The sequence below is a fragment of the Hoplias malabaricus genome, chromosome Y, assembly GCF_029633855.1.
Source record: "Hoplias malabaricus isolate fHopMal1 chromosome Y, fHopMal1.hap1, whole genome shotgun sequence".
In the NCBI taxonomy this organism is placed as follows: Eukaryota; Metazoa; Chordata; class Actinopteri; order Characiformes; family Erythrinidae; genus Hoplias; species Hoplias malabaricus.
In genome coordinates, this window is record NC_089820.1 from 87,320,434 (window position 1) to 87,340,722 (window position 20,289).

Genomic DNA, 20,289 nt, shown 5'->3' on the forward strand with positions numbered 1-20,289 from the left:
TTGTCACAAAGCAGCTTCACAGAGATCTGGGTCTGAGCTCCTATGAGCGAGCCAGGGGCAGCAGTGGCAAGGAAAAACTCCCTCAGCACACGAGGAAGGAACCAAGAGTCATACGGGGAACACATCCTCCTCGGGTCGACACCGGAGACACAACCAAGAACAGAACAGAAGTAAAAGTGAAGTGATGGAGATATTGTGTTACAGTAAAGTGAAGGTGAAACATTAGTGAAATGAGTCTGAGGAAGGAGGAGGTGGCAGTGATTCTGTCGTAGGGTAAAAGCAGGTGCAGAGTTAATTTGAGATAAAACAGCATGCACAACCAAGCGTGATACTGTGGGTGAGACAAGGCCAGGATCTTGTACTGGACACACAGGGTCAGGGGCTGGATCAGGGCAACACTGGAGAGCAGCAGGAACAGGACGTCTCAAGGCATGAGAGAGACAGGAGAAAGAAAACCAGGCAAAGGGCAAAAATATAAAGGGGTCAGTAGGTTCATGGTAAAGCAGGGGCAAAACTGTCCTGTGAAAAATAAAAGCAGAGGGAGGGAGGGATCGGCGGTCACCAGTTACCAGTGAGATAACTAAAAAGCTGTAGCTATGGTAGTATGACAGGGTTCATACAAAGTAGTGGTAAGATGAAAGCCTTGGTTCACTGTTTACACCGAGCAGTGGAGGGCAGGGGCTAGGCCCAAGTTTAACTTTTTTAATTATTTTCTCTGTTTTTGTACTTGATTGAACTCATCAGTTAAAAGCACACTTCAGCTGGGCTTGCGAGGGTTAACTGGAAGTGAGGCTCTTAATTTGAAAGCCATGGCTCTAATGTATTGTGTGAATGTGTGTTTAGGAGGATATCATTTCTATCTGGAATAAAACAGCAAGTGACCAGGCAACTACTGCTCGCATCAGAGACACACTGCGCCGGGTCTTGAACCTGCCCCCAAACACCATCATGGAATACAAAACACACACTGACAGCATCAAGTGAGTAAATGTGTGCACATACACATTGAATGCAGTCTCAACCTGCCTCCACACACACACACACACACACACACAGAGAGAATTAAAGGAACTCAAGGTAATATATTTACCTTGAAATTACAGCTTCAAAATCATTGTGATGTTAAACTGAGCTGTAACACGGAGAATCGAGCCTCTGTTGTTGCTAATCTGGACTCAGCACTGCAGAAACTGCACTATGTAAGTTTTGGAGTAGGGTAGGAAACCACCCCCTCCCCCTTGGTTTCAGTATAGTTTTGTAAAATTAATTTACACAAAGGGGAGCCCCAGGGCCAAACCCCCAAACTCTACCTAGTGTTCCTTTAAAGTGATTTACATTTCTGACTGGGAAGTGTTTGTGCATTTTTCTAATGTGTGTGTGTGTGTGTTCTCAGGGCCTGGGAGGATTTCCATGGTCTGGTGAATGCTAGTGGTGGTCGCTAGCTATTCATCACAAGCAAAAAAAAAAATGCAAGGGGTAAGAGCAGCATAACCCTCCAAACAGAACAGAAACCATTTTAAACCTCTTATGAATTCTTTAATGTTTTGTTGTAAGTAACGATATGGAGCTAATTAACCACAGAGTGGCAGTGCGCTGGCTGTAAATGTGATACTGTGCCAGTAAATTGAAATGTTTAGCACCTATTCAATGTAAAACACGGTCGTTAATGGATAGTGTAACAATGCTTTGTCTTTTTGTTATTTTTAGGTTTTGTTTACTTCTTTGTGGATGAAGAAGATATTTGTACCATTTTTAAAATCAAAAACTAAATGGACACTGAGAACTGGCGAGACGTTGTTCTGTTAAAAGCTTGTGGAGCTGAAACACCCCTGAAAGGTTCCGCAGCCAGCGCTCAATGACTGCAAGCTCTCTCTCTCGGTCCAGCAGGGGGAGCCTGCAGAAACATGCCGCGGAGACAGCGCCTACTGTGGCTCAGACGAAAGCTGGTGGAAACGGTGTATCATTTTGTACAGGAAGGTCACATTTACCTTAATTAGCTTGATGTTCATAGAATGTTCAGCAACACGTATAGCCCCCTTTAGAAAGAGTACTTTAATTTTACATTGTAACAGACAGGGTTGCATCTTATAGTGCAGTATTTTAACTACAGTGTTAAGAGAGGAATGTTGTTGAATTTAGAGCTGTTGTATAAAACAAAAATATATATATATATTTCTAAAGTAATTGGAAGAAGATGGGGTCTGCTCCTCGTCTTTTTCTGTGTCGAGCTGATGGTGTTGATGCCTAAGAGACGTTGCTGCCTATCGCACTGTGCCTGGCCAGGACTGGCCTCTGCTGGTTTTTCTGTGACTCCACCGTGGAAGGACAGCGCAGTTGCTGTGCTCCAATATTTTACCCCTGACCCAGAACTGTTTCTCCTCCACCAGGAAGTAAAATTTAAGAATGGTAGAGGTTTAACTCTTGTGCGACTACATCTTTTACATACCACCTGGAAGTTGTTGGTTCTGGAACTGTTGGTGTTTAAGGTAATGTTTTTTTATTACAATTGACTGATGATAGCAATAAATGTTGAATATGCAGATGCTGCTAACTCTGGACGATGGCATGATGTCCTTTTGTCCACTGCTGTCAACACCCCGCAGTCTGTACATACAACAAATGTTTGTAAACACCTGCTCAACCAATGCCTCCTCTGGAATAGAGTTAATAAGGGGTGTGCCCTTTTTACATTCAGTAACACACACTACAATTCTACAATTCTGGGGAAAGTACATGTTGAGTGCATACAGCAACAAGAACGTTTTTGGAAAGGTCGGGTTTCCACACGCTGGTCCATTTTATATCAGCTGTAACTTTCCAATCAATTATTTTTAGCATTTTCATAATAAATTTCAAAGAATCATAAAAGCTGACATTTTAAAGGAACAGTAGGTACAATTTGGTATTTTTGCTCTGAGGCTCCTCCTACAGTTCATTCATTCATATTCTGTCACCAAGTATCCAGATCAGGGCCACAATGGGTCTGGAGCCAACCCAGAATCACTGGGTGCACGGTGGGAACTAAACGGGTTGATACACACTCACTGACACTTTTGAGCCTTCACTTACCAACGTGTTTTTGGAGCGTGGGAGGAAACCGGAGCACCCAAAGGAAACCCACGCAGACACAGAGAGAACACACCACACTCCTCACAGACAGTCACCCAGAGGAAACCCACACAGACACAGAGAGAACACACCACACTCCTCACAGACAGTCACCCAGAGGAAACCCACACAGACACAGAGAGAACACACCACACTCCTCACAGACAGTCACCCGGAGGAAACCCACGCAGGCACAGGGAGAACACACCACACTCCTCACAGACAGTCGCCCGGAGGAAACCCACGCAGACACAGAGAGAACACACCACACTCCTCACAGACAGTCACCTGGAGGAAACCCATGCAGACACAGAAAACACACCACACTCCTCACAGACAGTCACCCGGAGGAAACCCACGCAGACACAGGGAGAACACACCACACTCCTCACAGACAGTCACCCAGAGGAAACCCACACAGACACAGAGAGAACACACCACACTCCTCACAGTCACCCAGAGGAAACCCACACAGACACAGAGAGAACACACCACACTCCTCACAGACAGTCACCCAGAGGAAACCCACACAGACACAGAGAGAACACACCACACTCCTCACAGACAGTCACCCGGAGGAAACCCACGCAGGCACAGGGAGAACACACCACACTCCTCACAGACAGTCGCCCGGAGGAAACCCACGCAGACACAGGGAGAACACACCACAAAAATTAGCAAAAACAATGTGTCACTGGACAAATATGTACAGACTGCACTGTAATTTAAATTACAGATTTGTTCATCTGACAATTATACAATCAATGAAATGCATTAATTGTTAACAGCAGTCATTTTTATTTATTAATTTATTTTTAAATCCTTTACATTTTTAAGGCTTTGTTTTTTAGCTTCCTTCTGAGCTCCTGTTTTCCTTTGATGCTTCAGCTCATTTCAAAGAACATAAGATTCTGCAAAGACAGCAGAGTGATGTAGTGTTCAGGTTCGTGTTCAGGAAGATCAAAATTCAGATTTGAATCTGCCAGAGGAGAAACTCACCAGGAGAAATGCAGCAGCAAGCAGCAGCACTTTGGTTTTCACACACAGATTCTGTGGAACTGAGAAAGACAGAATCACAGTCCGTTATAAACACAGTAAAATTTCACTCATTCATTCAGTGATTTTCTGTAACTGCTGCATCCTCCTCTTTAGGGCGACTGTTACTGTCACCAACATCAGTAGTGGCATAGCCAACTGACCAACTGACTGTGGGAGGGAACCCATGCACACACAGGGAGAATACGCCAAACTCCTCACAGATTTGCAGGAGGGTTTAAACCTAGAAACTCAAATTCCAGGAGCAGATAGCAACCCATTTTAGAGAGCCACAGCGCAGCCCGGCAGCTCATTACTCAGTGTTTATCAGGGCACGCTAGTGTACTAGATTTAACAGGAAAGAAACTAACAGAGAAGATGTTCTAGTCAATGTTTCTATAAAACTATAAATCCTACATCTTCTCGATAGCAACTTACACTGCAGAACATCTCCAGGTAAAAATACGCCAGCATGTGGACGCTGGGAGAACTTACTGTCCAAGCCAAAAAGCTCATGGTCCATGTTACGGGGCTCGTTGTAGCCAGGCCATTTCTTCCATATACTTCCAATGCGTTCGCCGATCACCGAGACAACCTCGAGTGGAAGAGCCAGAATAAAACATTAAGGAGATTTCACTGTTTTCAGGAGGAATCACTGTCACTTTATTTCAATAAACACCCACCGCAACCCAGGAGCTCTTTAGATATAATAATAAATAAATGGATTAAATAGTATTTTACTGACAGTGAACCGATCATTTAAAGAGACGTTATGTCTTCACCAATGTGACAGAATGCATGTTGTATCCTTCATCATCGACAAAGATTCTGAGACCATCCTCATATTCATCTTAAGTCCAACACTTTGTGAACCTTTCTAAAGTGCAGCCATTGTAGACACAGACTGTATATTACACACGTTTTACAGTTTCCATAGAAATAACCTCCATAAATGAGTCTGAGGTGAAGATGAGGCTGCGTTGATCTGTGGAAGAGCTTCGGTTAATAATTCTTAGATGATCTGTGATCCAACATCTGGATTAGTCATAACATCTGCACCTGACCTCAGCGGTGTTTGTGTCAATCACAGCAATGTTCCAAAGCAAAGGAGGGACAGATTCAACAACTAATAAACATCCTCCTTCATCCCACATCATTAGAGATGTTCCAGTCCTGAAACTGCCCTCAAACTACAGTGGCACCGCACAGATAAATAAAAATGAATACTAGAGCTATGCCTTGTCTGTGCCTGTAGGATACAGTGAGTGACAGCTGTAGAGATGATTATAGTTTTCACTTTGGCCACAGTGCACTTTAAAAGTTACAAACATCAATATATTTTCTTCTGAAAGATGTTTTATAGAACAGTAGAAGTTTGTTCTAGTTTCAATCCAAACACTTCGACAAATCCAACTCAGGAAGCATTTTCATTTTACAGCCAAATAAATGAAGACTTAAATGAGATGGTACTGTGTGCTGTTACAAATTCAGAAGCGTGTTCACTTGTGAAAGCAGAGTGTGTCTGGAAGCTCTTGGCTCTACAGGAGAACGATGTTGATGAACTCACACCAAATACACATCACTGAATCAACAGACACAAGGCACATGACTAAAGCTTGGAGGACCCTCACCTGAAACTCCTGGTCAGCGAGACAACGGACTGGAAAACAGGAGCCTTGTATCCGTACGGAGGAAGAGCCTGCAGCGTCACACACCTCAAAATATGGTGTGAACATACTCCACCTGACGCAGAAATGTCAAACAGATCAGGCCTTTTATATTCTGTTAAAATGTCTTAGGATTAAAGTAGAGAATGTTGTTGCTTCAGCCTTTAAAATCAGCAGTTGATCAAAAAGCTTATTTGACAGACTCCGTTTTTATATAAACACTGATCTAAAACCTGAGAAGAGTCAGTGTGAGTTATTAATCTCAGCCTAAATACACCTTTCTGGAGGAAGATCAAACTGAACTTTGGAGGCAAATGTGGACATTAAAATTATATTTTTATATTTACTTGAAGATAAATGATAAAAAATCTGAAATATTCTGAACGACACACTACACCCACACCTCCATTCACCCGTGCCTCAGAGGTCTGAACCCCCACAGGAACGCCACAGAGCAGTGATCATCAGGTGGTAGATCATTCTCAGCGTGAAACTGATGATGGTGGTGTGTTAGTGTGTGTTGCACTGGCAGAAATGGATCAGATACAGCAGTGCTGCTGGAAGGTGTCAGTCACAAACCACCTATTCTTTCATTTCTGGGTGTTTTTGGACAATCCTGTTATACGCTTTATATTCACCCACTGAATTTAGTTTAAAACGGTAATCTTACCGTGCACCAACTCACTTTAAAATATACTCTTCGTACTTTTGTCATTTCATTAACGTCAGGATCGTGCGGACTGACAGGAGGCGGACGCACTTTCTATAAAACAGATTTTTATTAAACAGAAGATAAAACAGACAAACTAGGACATGACAGGACCCTTAGATAAAGAATGATCTAGACAGAGAGACACAGACAGAAAGAGAGAACTGGACCGAGAGAGAGCTAAACAGACTGAGAGAGATACAGAGGCTAAACTAGAACACAGAACTAAACACAGTACTCACAAACACAAGGAAGAATGAGACCAGGGATGTGAATCAAATCAAGAAACAATCAAGAGAGACAAGCAAACGTGGAATGTCCAACACAAGGAAGAGGGACAAGGAACTGAAATACACCACACAGACAAGGGACACCTGAAACAGATAACGAGGGGGCAGGGTTACAAATGAGACACGGACGAGGAGGCGGGACTAGGGCGGAGACATGAACAATAATAAACAGGGACAACAGACACAGAACAAGGGCGTGACAATTAAAGGAAAAAGATTAACAAGCGACAGATTTCTGTTTTTATTGAATACTACGTTTTATAAATTGAATTGTGTTTTTTCAGTTATCACTTTACAATTTATTCAATGAGTTTAAACATTTTGTTTAAAGGTTGTCCCTTCTATCAAATGAAAACTAATATAAGAAGCTGGCTGTTGCTGAATAGACAGGATCTGGACTTTCCTCTGTGGTTGTTGGACTCTTCACTGAACTGGTATCATTTTTCATGACTCCTATGAGACGCAGACATCTAAACTGTGTGTTTGCACAGACACTGCTCCTGGTGTGTGACGGACATGAGTTAGAAAGTGTGAGGGAAAGAAAGGAAATAGATCAGATTGGCACTAGAAGAGAGAGAGAGAGAGAGAAAGAGAGAGAGAGAGAGAGAGAGCTGGCAGATGAAAGAGAACAGGGGTTTGTCTGTAGTGACCCTCTCACTGAGCTCTCAGAGCCAAAAACAGTGATGTAACATGGGGTGAGCAGAGATATTAAAGTACCCCAAACATCAGGATTTAAATCAAAATACAACTTTTAATATAATATTTTGTGTCGTTGTTAGGTTTAAGACATCTGTAAAATGACAAATAAAGGTAAAAACAAATTCAAAAAAATGCAGGAATGTGGTTTCCTACCCTCCTCCAGAATTTACATAGTGCAATTTCTGCAGTGCTGAGCGTGTAGTAGTAACCACAGATGCTCTATTCTCCCAATCACAGCTTAGTGGAGCATCACAATGATTTTGAAGCTATAATTTTAAGTTAAAAATATCACATAGTGTCCCTTTAATTATTCATCCTGTGTATTAGAAAATGTTTGACGTATAATTGAATTAAAATATAATATGAAATATTTCTCTGTTCTAGTTTGAATGAGACTTCGGAAACGATTCTTTAAGAGAATGCAGTTAGTCCATGAGCCAGGCCAGTGCTTCTCTGTTTGCCTTTGGATCAACTCCAGCGTGAGACGTAGACTGAACTCACTTTTCTGAGACTGTGAAAACCTCTGATTATAAACGGAGACAGTTGTGAGACACGACACAGATTTCTAGTGGTTAGTTTGGGGGGTGTTAGGGGGTACCTTTGATGCACGGTGCCGATGAGCTCCCTCTGAGCCGTGTACACTCTCATTTCCATCAGGCAGCATCCCAGACAGCACGAGTCTGCCCTCAGCGGCCTCTCAAACTGGAAAACAGGCTGGTGGTCCTGCTGAAACCCCTGGATAAAACAGGAGCGAGCTGGACCACAGCAGTGCAAACACACGCAGGAGCTCTCTGAAAAAGAGAAAGAGCAGAAATAAGAGTGTGAATGAGCACTGGGGAGATGTTTATGACAATGTTTTTTTCCATTTATTTATCATTGGTGTTCAGTAACTTTAAAAACGTAATGAGCTTTTAACATCTCATCCCATAATTACCTTCCACAGCAACAAACAGCTGTTGTCTGGTTTCGGAGGCAATGCTGTATGTTTTGTGAGAGGTGCATCGTGGACCTGAAACGGTAGTGAAAATCTGTGCCGGAGTTCATGGATTAAACTGCATTTGTAACCTGTAAATGATGAAGTATTGCATTCTTTAATTAACCATGACATCTTTAAATGTAGCACAGTGGCACAGCAGGAAGCGTCGCAGTCACACAGCTCCAGGGATCAAGAGGTTGTGGGTTCAAGTCCCGCTCCGGGTGACTGTCTGTGAGGAGTGTGGTGTGTTCTCCCTGTGTTTGTGTGGGTTTCCTCCGGGTGACTGTCTGTGAGGAGTGTGGTGTGTTCTCCCTGTGTTTGTGTGGGTTTCCTCCGGGTGACTGTCTGTGAGGAGTGTGGTGTGTTCTCCCTGTGTCTGCGTGGGTTTCCTCCGGGTGACTGTCTGTGAGGAGTGTGGTGTGTTCTCTCTGTGTCTGCGTGGGTTCCCTCCGGGTGACTGTCTGTGAGGAGTGTGGTGTGTTCTCCCTGTGTCTGCGTGGGTTTCCTCCGGGTGACTGTCTGTGAGGAGTGTGGTGTGTTCTTCCTGTGTCTGCGTGGGTTTCCTCCGGGTGACTGTCTGTGAGGAGTGTGGTGTGTTCTCCCTGTGTCTGCGTGGGTTTCCTCTGGGTACTCCGGTTTCCTCCCACGCTCCAAAAACACATGTTGGTAAGTGGATTGGAGACTCAAAAGTGTCCATAAGTGTGAGTGTGTGAGTGAATGTGTGAGTGTGTGTTGCCCTGTGAAGGACTGGTGCTCCCTCCAGGGTGTATTCCTGCCTTGCACCCAATGATCCCAGGTAGGCTCTGGACCCACTGCGACCCTGAACTGGATAAGGGTTACAGACAATGAATGGATGGATATTTAAATGTACACAATGACCTTTTTTGTTTTTGTGGGCTGTTTTTGAACGTTAATGTTTTTTAAAAACACTATAATAATAGTAAATATAATGTTGACACATCTTCGGCCCACAACAATCCAGTTTGAACCTAATCAGCATTCAGAAAAATGCTGATACTAGATATTGATATTAAATTAAATAATTCTGATAAACGGTTACAAAAATTGAATGAATGAAAATGAAATACTGAGTCACTGCCAGATCATTATAAACACTGGTTTATAAGCTTTTTTAATTCTGAATTTATGGGAAGCAGTTGACAGTGCTGGTTGTGGAGGTGGGAAGTGAACAAAACACATCTCTTTTTAACTTCCTGTTCTGGTCTGAACCTCTCACCTTGCAGCTCAGGTTTGGCAGTGATGTGCAGCTGACTGACTGTTCTAAGAGCAGTGAGAGCTGCTGGTAACCCTTCAGTGATCCAAAGCGCCTCTGTGTCCACACTGCTCAGCTTCTGACCTGCTGTCAGACCTCCTTCACCTTCACTGGATACTGCATTCTGTGCAGCGTGAGCTTGTGTGTAGTCAGAGAGGGTAGAGGGCTCCTGCACATCTGCGGTGGGTCTCCACTTCCTGCTGATATTTCTGACCAGCATTTCTATGTGCTTCTCTCTCTCCAGACTAAACGGCAGAGGCTGCGCTGTTAGAGTGGACATCTGAGAGAGAGAGAGAGAGTTAGGAAGCAGAGAGTTGGAGCTTAGGGAAAGGACTCCTATTAAAATGAATTACTAGCACTTCACCACAACAAACAAGCAAAATAACAACATGCTCCTGAAGCTACGACATCATTAAGAGACGAAGAACTGATGTTCTCACCGTTGGGGTTGTTCCTCCGTGGCTCTGTCCACTCCTCTGTGTTTCGGAGCACCCCTCCGTGGCTCTGTTCACTCCTCTGTGTCTCTGAATGCTCTTTACACTCACTGCATCAACTGCCCTCTGAAACAGCAGGGTCTGGGGGATGGCACTTCTGCTGATGCTGGGCGCCCAGAAACCTCTTAAAGGCTGCAGTGTAACTTGTGTTCGTGAGGTCATATCCTCTCTTATCCTCCTCACTCCAGGATGTGCCGTGTTGAACACCACTCATGCATGTAATTTAGACCCTACTCAAAGCTCTTAGTGAGAAAACACACACACGCACACTTGTATCTGTGAATCATGGGGACATGACACTTCTTTTCTTTTTGTGGAAACTTATCATTAACATTAATTTCCTTAAGTGCTACAAGCTTAATCCTAACCCTGACTTTAACACAACCTTAAAACAGGTCTCCATCATAAAATGTAATGATTTACTTTGTGTGGAGCAGCTGGTGGTCCTCCACCAGGAAGAAAATAACCCAGAATATGAGTGTTAACAGGTTACCAGGTCCCCACAATGTGTTATATTCTATATACTAGTACACACACACACACACACACACAGAGAGAGACAGAGAGAGAGAGAGAGAGAGAGAGAGAGAGAGAGAGATCATACTTCTAAACAACAGATATAAAAATAAAAGTGCGGCACTGTGGCACATTCTTGGCTTCAGAATAAACAGCCGCACAGAACAAAATGAGGTGTAAACAAACAATATTTATTAAAAACTCAAAAAAGCACAAGCAAACTTTAGTGGATAAAAATGGTTCTCCTCCAGACTGTGATCAGGTCATGGTCCGTACTCCCTCAGCCTGTAGCGTTCACAGGGGCCAGTGTGGGCAGGTAGTTTTTGGGGTCTCCGGGGAAGGGCAGAGAAGGGGCCTGGTTGAAATGACCCATGAGGAAGATTCCAATGGTCCCCAGAACAAACAGCATCGCCATGGTGATGAAGCAGAGCCTGTCAATCACCCTGGCAACCAGGAACCACTCCTCATTCTCCTATGGAGAGAGCAAAGCAGGATCATCCACAGCGCAAACATCCGGACAGAGCTCCACAAATCCTTTTCAGAGGCTTCCTTATCCCCAGGACAAACATTAGCACTGCTCTTATTCCAGCTGTTCACAAGTCAAATTAAACTCTCCATAAAGGCCTGAGAATATCAGTGTTTTTCCAAAGTAGAAGAGAATCAGTACAATTTAAATAATGTAAATACATTACATTATTAAAATAAAATCATTTAAATATTGTGAAATACAAGAAATACAGTGCCTTGCGAAAGTATTCGGCCCCTTGAACTTTTCAACCTTTTGCCACATTTCAGGCTTCAAACAAAATCCAACTGTTTGGCCACAATGCAAAACGATATGTTTGGCGTAAAAGCAACACAGCTCATCACCCTGAACACACCATCCCCACTGTCAAACATGGTGGTGGCAGCATCATGGTTTGGTCCTGCTTTTCGTCAGCAGGGACAGGGAAGATGGTCAAAATTGATGGGAAGGTGGATAGGGCCAAATACAGGACCATTCTAGAAGAAAACCTGTTGGAGTCTGCAAGAGCCCTGAGACTGGGACGGAGATTTATCTTCCAACAAGACAATGATCCAAAATATAAAGCAAAATCTACAACGGAATGGTTCACAAATAAACGTATCCAGGTGTTGGAACGGCCAAGTCAAAGTCCAGACCTGAATCCAATCGTGAATCTGTGGAAAGAGCTGAAGACTGCTGTTCACAAACGCTCTCCATCCAACCTCACTGAGCTCCGGCTGTTTTGCACGGAAGAATGGGCAAGAATTTCAGTCTACAGAGTGTTAACGCAAGGGGGCAGAATAATATCGCACACCCCACTTTTCAGTTTTTTATTTGTTTGACACCATCCAATTAATTTCATTCCACTTCATGATTGTGTCCCACTTGTTGATTCTTCACAAAAAATTTAAATTTTATATCTTTATGTTTGAAGCCTGAAATGTGGCAAAAGGTTGAAAAGTTCAAGGGGCCGAATACTTTCGCAAGGCACTGTATGATCAATCACTTTGGTTCTTCAAATCATAATAGTCCTACTCTTACAGTTACTATCTAGAGACTGACATTCATTCATTAATTGTCTGTAACCCACACAGGGAGAACACACCACACTCCTCACAGACAGTCACCCGGAGGAAACCCACACAGACACAGGGAGAACACACCACACTCCTCACAGACAGTCACCCAGAGGAAACCCACGCAGACACAGGGAGAACACACCACACTCCTCACAGACAATCACCCGGAGGAAACCCACGCAGACACAGGGAGAACACACCACACTCCTCACAGACAATCACCCGGAGGAAACCCACACAGACACAGAGAGAACACACCACACTCCTCACAGACAGTCACCCAGAGGAAACCCACGCAGACACAGGGAGAACACACCACACTCCTCACAGACAATCACCCGGAGGAAACCCACACAGACACAGAGAGAACACACCACACTCCTCACAGACAATCACCCGGAGGAAACCCACGCAGACACAGAGAGAACACACCACACTCCTCACAGACAGTCACCCAGAGGAAACCCACACAGACACAGGGAGAACACACCACACTCCTCACAGACAATCACCCGGAGGAAACCCACGCAGACACAGGGAGAACACACCACACTCCTCACAGACAATCACCCGGAGGAAACCCACGCAGACACAGGGAGAACACACCACACTCCTCACAGACAATCACCCGGAGGAAACCCACGCAGACACAGGGAGAACACACCACACTCCTCACAGACAATCACCCGGAGGAAACCCACGCAGATACAGGGAGAACACACCACACTCCTCACAGACAATCACCCGGAGGAAACCCACGCAGATACAGGGAGAACACACCACACTCCTCACAGACAATCACCCGGAGGAAACCCACGCAGACACAGGGAGAACACACCACACTCCTCAAAGACAATCACCCGGAGGAAACCCACGCAGACACAGAGAGAACACACCAGACTCCTCACAGACAGTCACCCGGAGGAAACCCACGCAGACACAGGGAGAACACACCACACTCCTCACAGACAGTCACCCGGAGGAAACCCACACAGACACAGAGAGAACACACCACACTCCTCACAGACAGTCACCCGGAGCAGGACTCCAACCCACAACCTCTAGGACTCTGGAGCTGTGACAGAGACACTACCTGCTGCACCACCGTGCCGCCCTTTTTAAATATTTTTGTTTTATTTTCATATTGTATTGGTTGTGTCTGCACTCACACTTTGGAAGTCATTCTGCTGCTTGGTGCTCTCAGCAATGTGTTTACAGGATTCTACACACTGCTTCACCTCTGCTGAGGCCAGGGCCAAACTGGAGCTCAGGTCCTGCTCTGTGTCTCCTCCAAGACTGGTGTCTGTGGTAAGAAAAACGCTGAGTCATATGATGTAGCCTCAGTTTAGTTCCAACCCCCATCTAACACCCAGAGATCCAGTGTGGGAGGAATCCACAGCTGTTTATCCACTATAGGGTTGATTATAAGTTGTAGGTCAGTCAGCGTAGGCTGATGTCACATGTTCTATTTAAAACAATAAAAAATTAAACATTAGAACATTAAAGGTCACATGAATGCACTGTCAGAGGCACTGCTTGATAATGTTTTGGTCTAAAGCACGAAGGGTTTCACCAATCTACTGTTATTGACTTTTATAGTGTGTGTGTGTGTGTGTGTGTGTGTGTGTGTGTGTGTGTGTGTGTGGAAAGCTCACGGATCTTTTCCAGAGCGTTCCCAATGAGCCCATCCCTCTCCTTCAGTTTGTTGAACATCAGCTCAGAACGTGCTGTTTTCAGCATGTATTCATCTGCCTTCATAATGAGTCCCAGAGAGCTGCGCCTCCTCACAGGGAACGATCTGTCCACTCCGTTTACTCCGCGATGAGGAGTCCAGCGCTGCATTCTCATCCTCAGCAGCCGAGGAAAAATGTTTAACAAAATCTGAGGGTCAGAATAAAGAGGAATTCTTATGATTCAAGCGGCTTTATACGCACCCTCTCTTCTTTTTTAACAGGCCCTACTCTCTACAAACATCAGAATACACTTCATAAGCAACACTTTAAAATGAATGGGAATCCCTTGTGAAAAAAGAGAGTGTATTTAAAGTGTACTACTGTGGAACCAGTGATTTGTAGCTAATCATTACTGATATTGAAATCACATTAAGTTACACTGGTATACACTGAGGGAACTAGTCGTGTGTTATTTCTGCAGCATGTTATTTATGAGCTTAGTGCTGTAAAAGTCTAATTTATTTACAGCGTTGTGGGGTGTAACACTGTACAGTGGTGTATTCTGTGATAGTTTTATTAGTGATTATTATCACATGCTCTGTGTTTGTTTCTATTAGTGACTTATTTTATTAATAATTTCAGCATTATTAGAGCATTAGAGTAACAAATAACATACGACTAGTTCACTCAGTGTATGTTTACTGTAACTCGTATGTTAAGTGTAATTTACACCACTTATTGATTGCACAGTTTATTGTCTGTAGCCAAAACAGATGCACCTTGATTGAGGTGTCTGCATTCTTTTGGACATTCAGTATACATCACTTACACTATTAAGATATTAAAGGGTTAACAATCAGGTTTCCATTTAAGGAAATGTATACGATTAGTATTTAAAAATTATTATTTTTTTTAAATGAAATGTAGAGCCACCTCAGTCATTTAAACCAGTGGTGTGTGTGTGTGTGTGTGTGTGTGTGTGTGTGTGTGTGTGTGTGCGTGTGTGTGTGTGTGTGTGTGCGCGTGTGTGTGTGTGTTAAATTACCTTCCTGACTTTATCGGTCATAGGGTGTGTGTTGGGGGTTCTCAGAGAGACATTTAAAACTACCACACAGTTCATTACAGTGATTGTAGTCACGGTCATCACAAACATCAAATACCTGAGCAAACACAACACAACAAGACACTTAGTTCAGTGCCAGGAAACATACAGACTGGCTTTAACAGAGCACACACCCTGAACCATCACTGCATTAGGAACACCAGAGACACTGAGGGGTTTAAAAACTCCAGCAGCACTGCTGTGTCTGATCCACTCTACACCAGCACAACACACACTAACACACCACCACCACGTCAGTGTCACTGCAGCACTGAGAATGATCCACCACCATATCACACCTGCTCTGTGGGGGTCCTGAGCGCAGTCAGTGCAGACAGGAGGTAGGTGTTCCTAATCCAGTGATCGTTCAGTGTATAATATAAAGGCAGCTACTGTATATAATCATTACACAAAATAATTCATCCACTTACTTCCCAATCAGTGGCACAACTTGAGAGGTTTCTGGAACTTTCTTAGCGATGAGGAAGAGGAAAACTGTCTGTGCCAAGAGGATGGTGACAGACATTATACACTTCTGACCACCAGCTAATCAACACACACACACACACACACACACACACACACACACACACACACACACCTGTTAGTTCATTAAAGTTCAAGAGTTTGTAAAATATAAGAATAGTTCAGATGCAGAAGTGTGGTCTCGGTAAAGAATGTGTACTTATTTCTACTTAGGAATGAATATCTATAGAGCGTGAATGGCCTATTGTCACAGTTTGATTGTTTCAGCAGTAGACAGCACTTATGATCAGATGTAATTGAGAAAAGTGTGGTGTTCCCAGGTTGTTGTGTTAGTGCATTAAACAACGTTAAGCTTTTTTTCACCAAGCGTTTTAGACTCTTCCCAAAAAGGTTACAGAAAATGAATGAATGATTATTATACACCAGGATAAATCTGAAAAGATTACATTCTAAACACTTTCTAAGTAAGTTACTTTAAAGGCTAAGCACTGCTTAATGGACCTCCATGAATATCTCACATTATTGTAGTGACTGACAGATATAAGTATGAATTAAAATGAAAATAGCTGCTTAATTTACTTTAAAACTGACAATTTTATTAAACTGACGGAAAAACCCGAGCTCGCTACGGAAATTCTCGAACGCGACCGTGACGTCACTGGTGGACAACAGCGGAACAACGCCGCGGTAAAACACCGTTATGACTGACTGTTATGACAGTATCTAGCTAAATAACCAACATTATTCATGACAATAGCCTAGCAATAAGCTAAACTCAAATGTAGAGGTACCGTTATTCTTGTAAATGTGATCGAAGTCGAACTCTAATTCATCCGACACTATAAACCTCCGTAATGCAGCTACGTAGCCGAGTATAATCTGAGCACCGAGTTTAGCGAGTCAAGCTAACGTTAACTAACACCAACTAAAACAGGCGAAGTGAGTGTCCTTACCCTGTTTACCTCCATGTTACAGAGGGACCAACGGTCTTTTAAACCTTATTCCTTCAATTAGTAAGAAATAACATGTTTTCTGACGATCAATAAACACAAGTTAGGAACTCAAATTCCACTGTATTTATTTGTTTGACACTTTCATAGAGCTGCTGCTTAGCCTTTAAATCCGTGAATTTAATATTTGTACCGTATCCTTTAGGATTCTTAGTTTGGCAAAATTCATTAAAAAAAATGTGTACAACCATTAGGGCCTGTTGTTTTGATCGAATTCCGCCTAGCAACCAGCCGAACATCATCGTCTAGTCATAGGCTAACACAGGGTGACCAGACGTCCTCCTTTCACCGAACATGTTCTCTCTCTAAAAAATGCGTCCACCTGGGATTTTTAAATTGCCAAATATGTTTGTTTTTTTGATCATCCAGTATCTGTGGGGGGTTTCACTCCTCATTGCTCACTAGCAGCTCAACACAGCCACAAGAGCTATCCACTAAAATAAGTTTAAAATAATCTTAACTAATTCGTATCTTTTTTCACTTTCACCACCCTCCCTCTTCCCTCTCCATCATCCTCCCTGATGTGTCGTACCTTTAGCGGGCAGGAAGTAGACGAGCAGACCGAGTGAGGAGAAGAGGACACAGGGCACGATGATGTTGATGACGTAAAACAGTGGCTTCCTCTGGATGATGAGGTAGAAGATGATCTCCTGATAGTCGAGGTCATCTCGGCTGTGGCGCTCATTTATCACCTTCTTAGCTGGCCGGTGCTTTATGATCCATTCACCGTTCTCTAGCCAGACAGAGCATATGCAGATTTCTTTGATGAAAAGTCAAAGAAACATGAATACCATTCACTCAGGCTACTATAAGGAAACATGGTAGAGTACAATACACTGTAGTACGGCTGACAAACCTGTGAAAGCCTCTGGATCAATTTCAATCCATTCCACAGTGGTGTTTACCTCATCAGTCAACTTCATTTCAATCTCATTAGCGCTGTAGGTCTGAGATCTGTAAATCAGCGTTTGTACAGTTTAACACGGTTGTTGTTTGTGGTTGATGGAGAATTCTGGTGTTCAGATATTGGGTCAGTGTTGATGAGTCTGTGGAGACATCATTACATTCAGTGTTAAGTATTGTGTGTAAAGAAGCTCCACCTGAAGACCATGCTGCAGTTCTGCCAGTCAAAGGGGAAGTAGTTGACTTTGATGGCACAGGCGCTGCGGTAGATAGCGGGGGGCAACCAGTAGACCCTTCCGTCTGGATCTACCAAAGCATTGGTGTAGAGGGTGATTTCGAAATGTCCATCAACACTACACACATTCACAAACAGAAGGGAGGACACAAGATTAGGGCTGAGAAACTGGCTTTTCTTTTTATTAGTAGTAGTAGTAGTATTTCTGTTGGGCCTCACTTGTTCTCCAGTATTATATCTGGAAGCCAGATGGATTTAGAGGGAATGCGTGTGCGTGTGATATTCTCATAGGCCTCAAACCCAGACCTGTCTGTCCACCTGAGTCTGTAGTCATACCACTGCTACAACAAGAACAGACAAATGAGAAAGAGAAAGTGAGTTATCAAAGCCCAGGCTGCTCTCCACACGGTCCACATGCATGGATTAAGTGCCGTATAAAATAATCATTGTTAAGAAGTAAGTGTTCACTGTAAAGTTATATTTTGATGTTTTCACTTCTTACCATTTCCACCCATACACATGTGGTCAGTGTCTCCTCCTTCTCATTCTGCAGAAGCACAGTAGAAAAGACAGATGTTCAGGGAGGTAGAATGTGGTAGGATCAAGTGACTTTCCATCTACGTGTCTGTCAACATTTTTAAACTCTGTCCCAAAGTCTGCAGACTGCTCTAACATTTCTTTTTTCTGAAATCAAGGAGTTTATATCCCTTTTTGTGGTGGAACTTCAGCTCTTGTAGTAAGGCTTTAGAGCTCGTAATCCTGCATTCAGCTGAAACAGCATTAGTGAGGTCAGTTACAGATACTCAGTGACTCAGTGTTGCTCCATCACACCCAAGACAGGGATAAACATGCCTAGCTGGTCATTGGTACTGGGCGTGGTGGTCTGAGGCACATGTGCTTTTCTCCACAGTCTCTCACTCTTCTGAGAACACTTTCCCATGGAGATCTGACCACATCCACGTATTTACATCACAGTATATTTCCTAACCTTTGTTGATATAATTCCGCTATCGATACGAACAGTTTAAAATTTACTCAAACAGAAACCTACTGGCTTTGGCAACATTAGTGTTTTTCACTTTACCAGGGAGATAAGGTTGGTGAGGGTCATCTTGAGTTTGATCTCAGTGATGTCACGGTTGTTCTCCACTGGTCTGATGTTTTTGTTATATCCTTTCATCAGGTCACTCTGCAAGGCCCCCTCCAGATTACACAGCACTTGTGTATACACACACAGACACACACACACACACAAATACAAACACACACACACAAATAGAAACACACACACACACACACACACAAATAGAAACACACACACACAAATAGAAACACACACACACACACACACACACACACAAATACAAACACACACACACAAATAGAAACACACACACACAAATAGAAACACACACACACAAATAGAAACACACACACACACACACACACACACACACACAAATACAAACACACACACACAAATAGAAACACACACACACAAATAGAAACACACACACACACACACAAATACAAACACACACACACACACACAAATAGAAACACACACACACACAAATACAAACACACACACACACACACACAAAGAGACAGAGAGAGAGGCTCACTGGTCAAACTGGTAAATTAATATTTACCTCCTGCTTTCACCGTTTAGACGCAGCTTATTAAACACAACGATCTGATTGGTTAATTCTCTTGAAAATGTATAAAGGTCTGTTATTATTTTACTGTGTAGAATACACTGATACTTTCTGCTCCTTTATATAGGTCAGTGTGGGTTAATATCAGTGTGAAGTGAGACTAGAAGTTTGTAAATAGTCCTCAGTTTATTTATTAAATGATGTTAAATACTGAGTAAAAAAGGAAAGAGTTAAATAAGCAGTGTCTTACCTGAGGGAAGGAGGCTCAGCAGAGTCCAGACAGTACCAGCTGATAGAGAGTGTGCCGTCATGATTTCAGAGCTCGGCTCAGCACTTACTCCCTCGCATTTCTAGTTCTCTTCCTCTCAGAATGAGTGTGTGATTGTACTAAAGTGAGTGACTGAGTGAGTGAGTGAGTGAGTGAGTGTGTGTTTCTGGGAGTAAGTGAGAAATGTGTGTGTTTTAGCAACCACCAGTACTGTAATGAGTGAGAAGTGTGTGTGTGTGTGTGTGTGTGTGGGAGGGTTAATAGTTGTCATTTTTGTCTCCTGTTCATGGAGGTATTTTTAGAATGGCCCTATAACGGACTGTCGCATTATCAGCTGTCACAGACCTGCACACACTCTCACACACAGTTGGGGGTTAAAGGCCAGCGGGTCAGAAGGGGTCATAAAGGGAGGCTGTGATGGGAATCTGTTGTATTTTAATACTTTATTCTCTCTCTCTCTCACACACACACACACACACACACACACACACACACTCCCTCTGTTGTCTTCCTTCTTGAACACACTCTCTTTTTAGTAAATATCTAAATGGATTCTCAGTAGAATGGGAGCCTCTGGAGTGTCACAAACCTAAGATCCCAAGT

The 20,289-nt window shown here is 43.3% G+C and overlaps 3 protein-coding genes across 3 annotated transcripts in view; 1 reads left to right on the forward strand and 2 right to left on the reverse strand.

The window, feature by feature from the left end:
- LOC136679086 (eukaryotic translation initiation factor 4E type 2-like) overlaps positions 1–2,550 on the forward strand; it is a 13,289-nt gene extending 10,739 nt beyond the window's left edge. The window contains exons 6-8 of the mRNA XM_066657369.1: positions 844–980; positions 1,394–1,476; positions 1,708–2,550. Of these exons, the coding sequence (XP_066513466.1) occupies positions 844–980; positions 1,394–1,442 (186 nt within the window). The 3' untranslated portion in view covers positions 1,443–1,476; positions 1,708–2,550. The remainder of the gene's footprint in view (positions 1–843; positions 981–1,393; positions 1,477–1,707) is intronic.
- A 1,074-nt stretch (positions 2,551–3,624) lies between these two features.
- On the reverse strand, positions 3,625–10,037 carry LOC136679794 (phospholipid scramblase 2-like). The gene is made up of 7 exons (XM_066658470.1): positions 9,722–10,037; positions 8,443–8,517; positions 8,107–8,299; positions 5,775–5,886; positions 4,639–4,738; positions 4,108–4,166; positions 3,625–4,019 (listed from the first exon to the last, which is right to left on the reverse strand). Exons 1-7 carry the CDS (start codon positions 10,035–10,037, stop codon positions 3,993–3,995), a joined length of 882 nt encoding a protein of 293 aa, XP_066514567.1. The 3' UTR covers positions 3,625–3,992.
- A 1,010-nt stretch (positions 10,038–11,047) lies between these two features.
- Positions 11,048–19,729, reverse strand: LOC136678583 (acetylcholine receptor subunit gamma-like). Its single transcript, XM_066656624.1, has 12 exons — positions 19,669–19,729; positions 18,845–18,978; positions 18,263–18,307; positions 17,980–18,101; positions 17,723–17,878; positions 17,479–17,576; positions 17,155–17,355; positions 15,558–15,672; positions 15,070–15,184; positions 14,007–14,232; positions 13,521–13,654; positions 11,048–11,239 (listed from the first exon to the last, which is right to left on the reverse strand). Exons 1-12 carry the CDS (start codon positions 19,727–19,729, stop codon positions 11,048–11,050), a joined length of 1,599 nt encoding a protein of 532 aa, XP_066512721.1.
- Between the last annotated feature and the right edge of the window lie 560 nt (positions 19,730–20,289).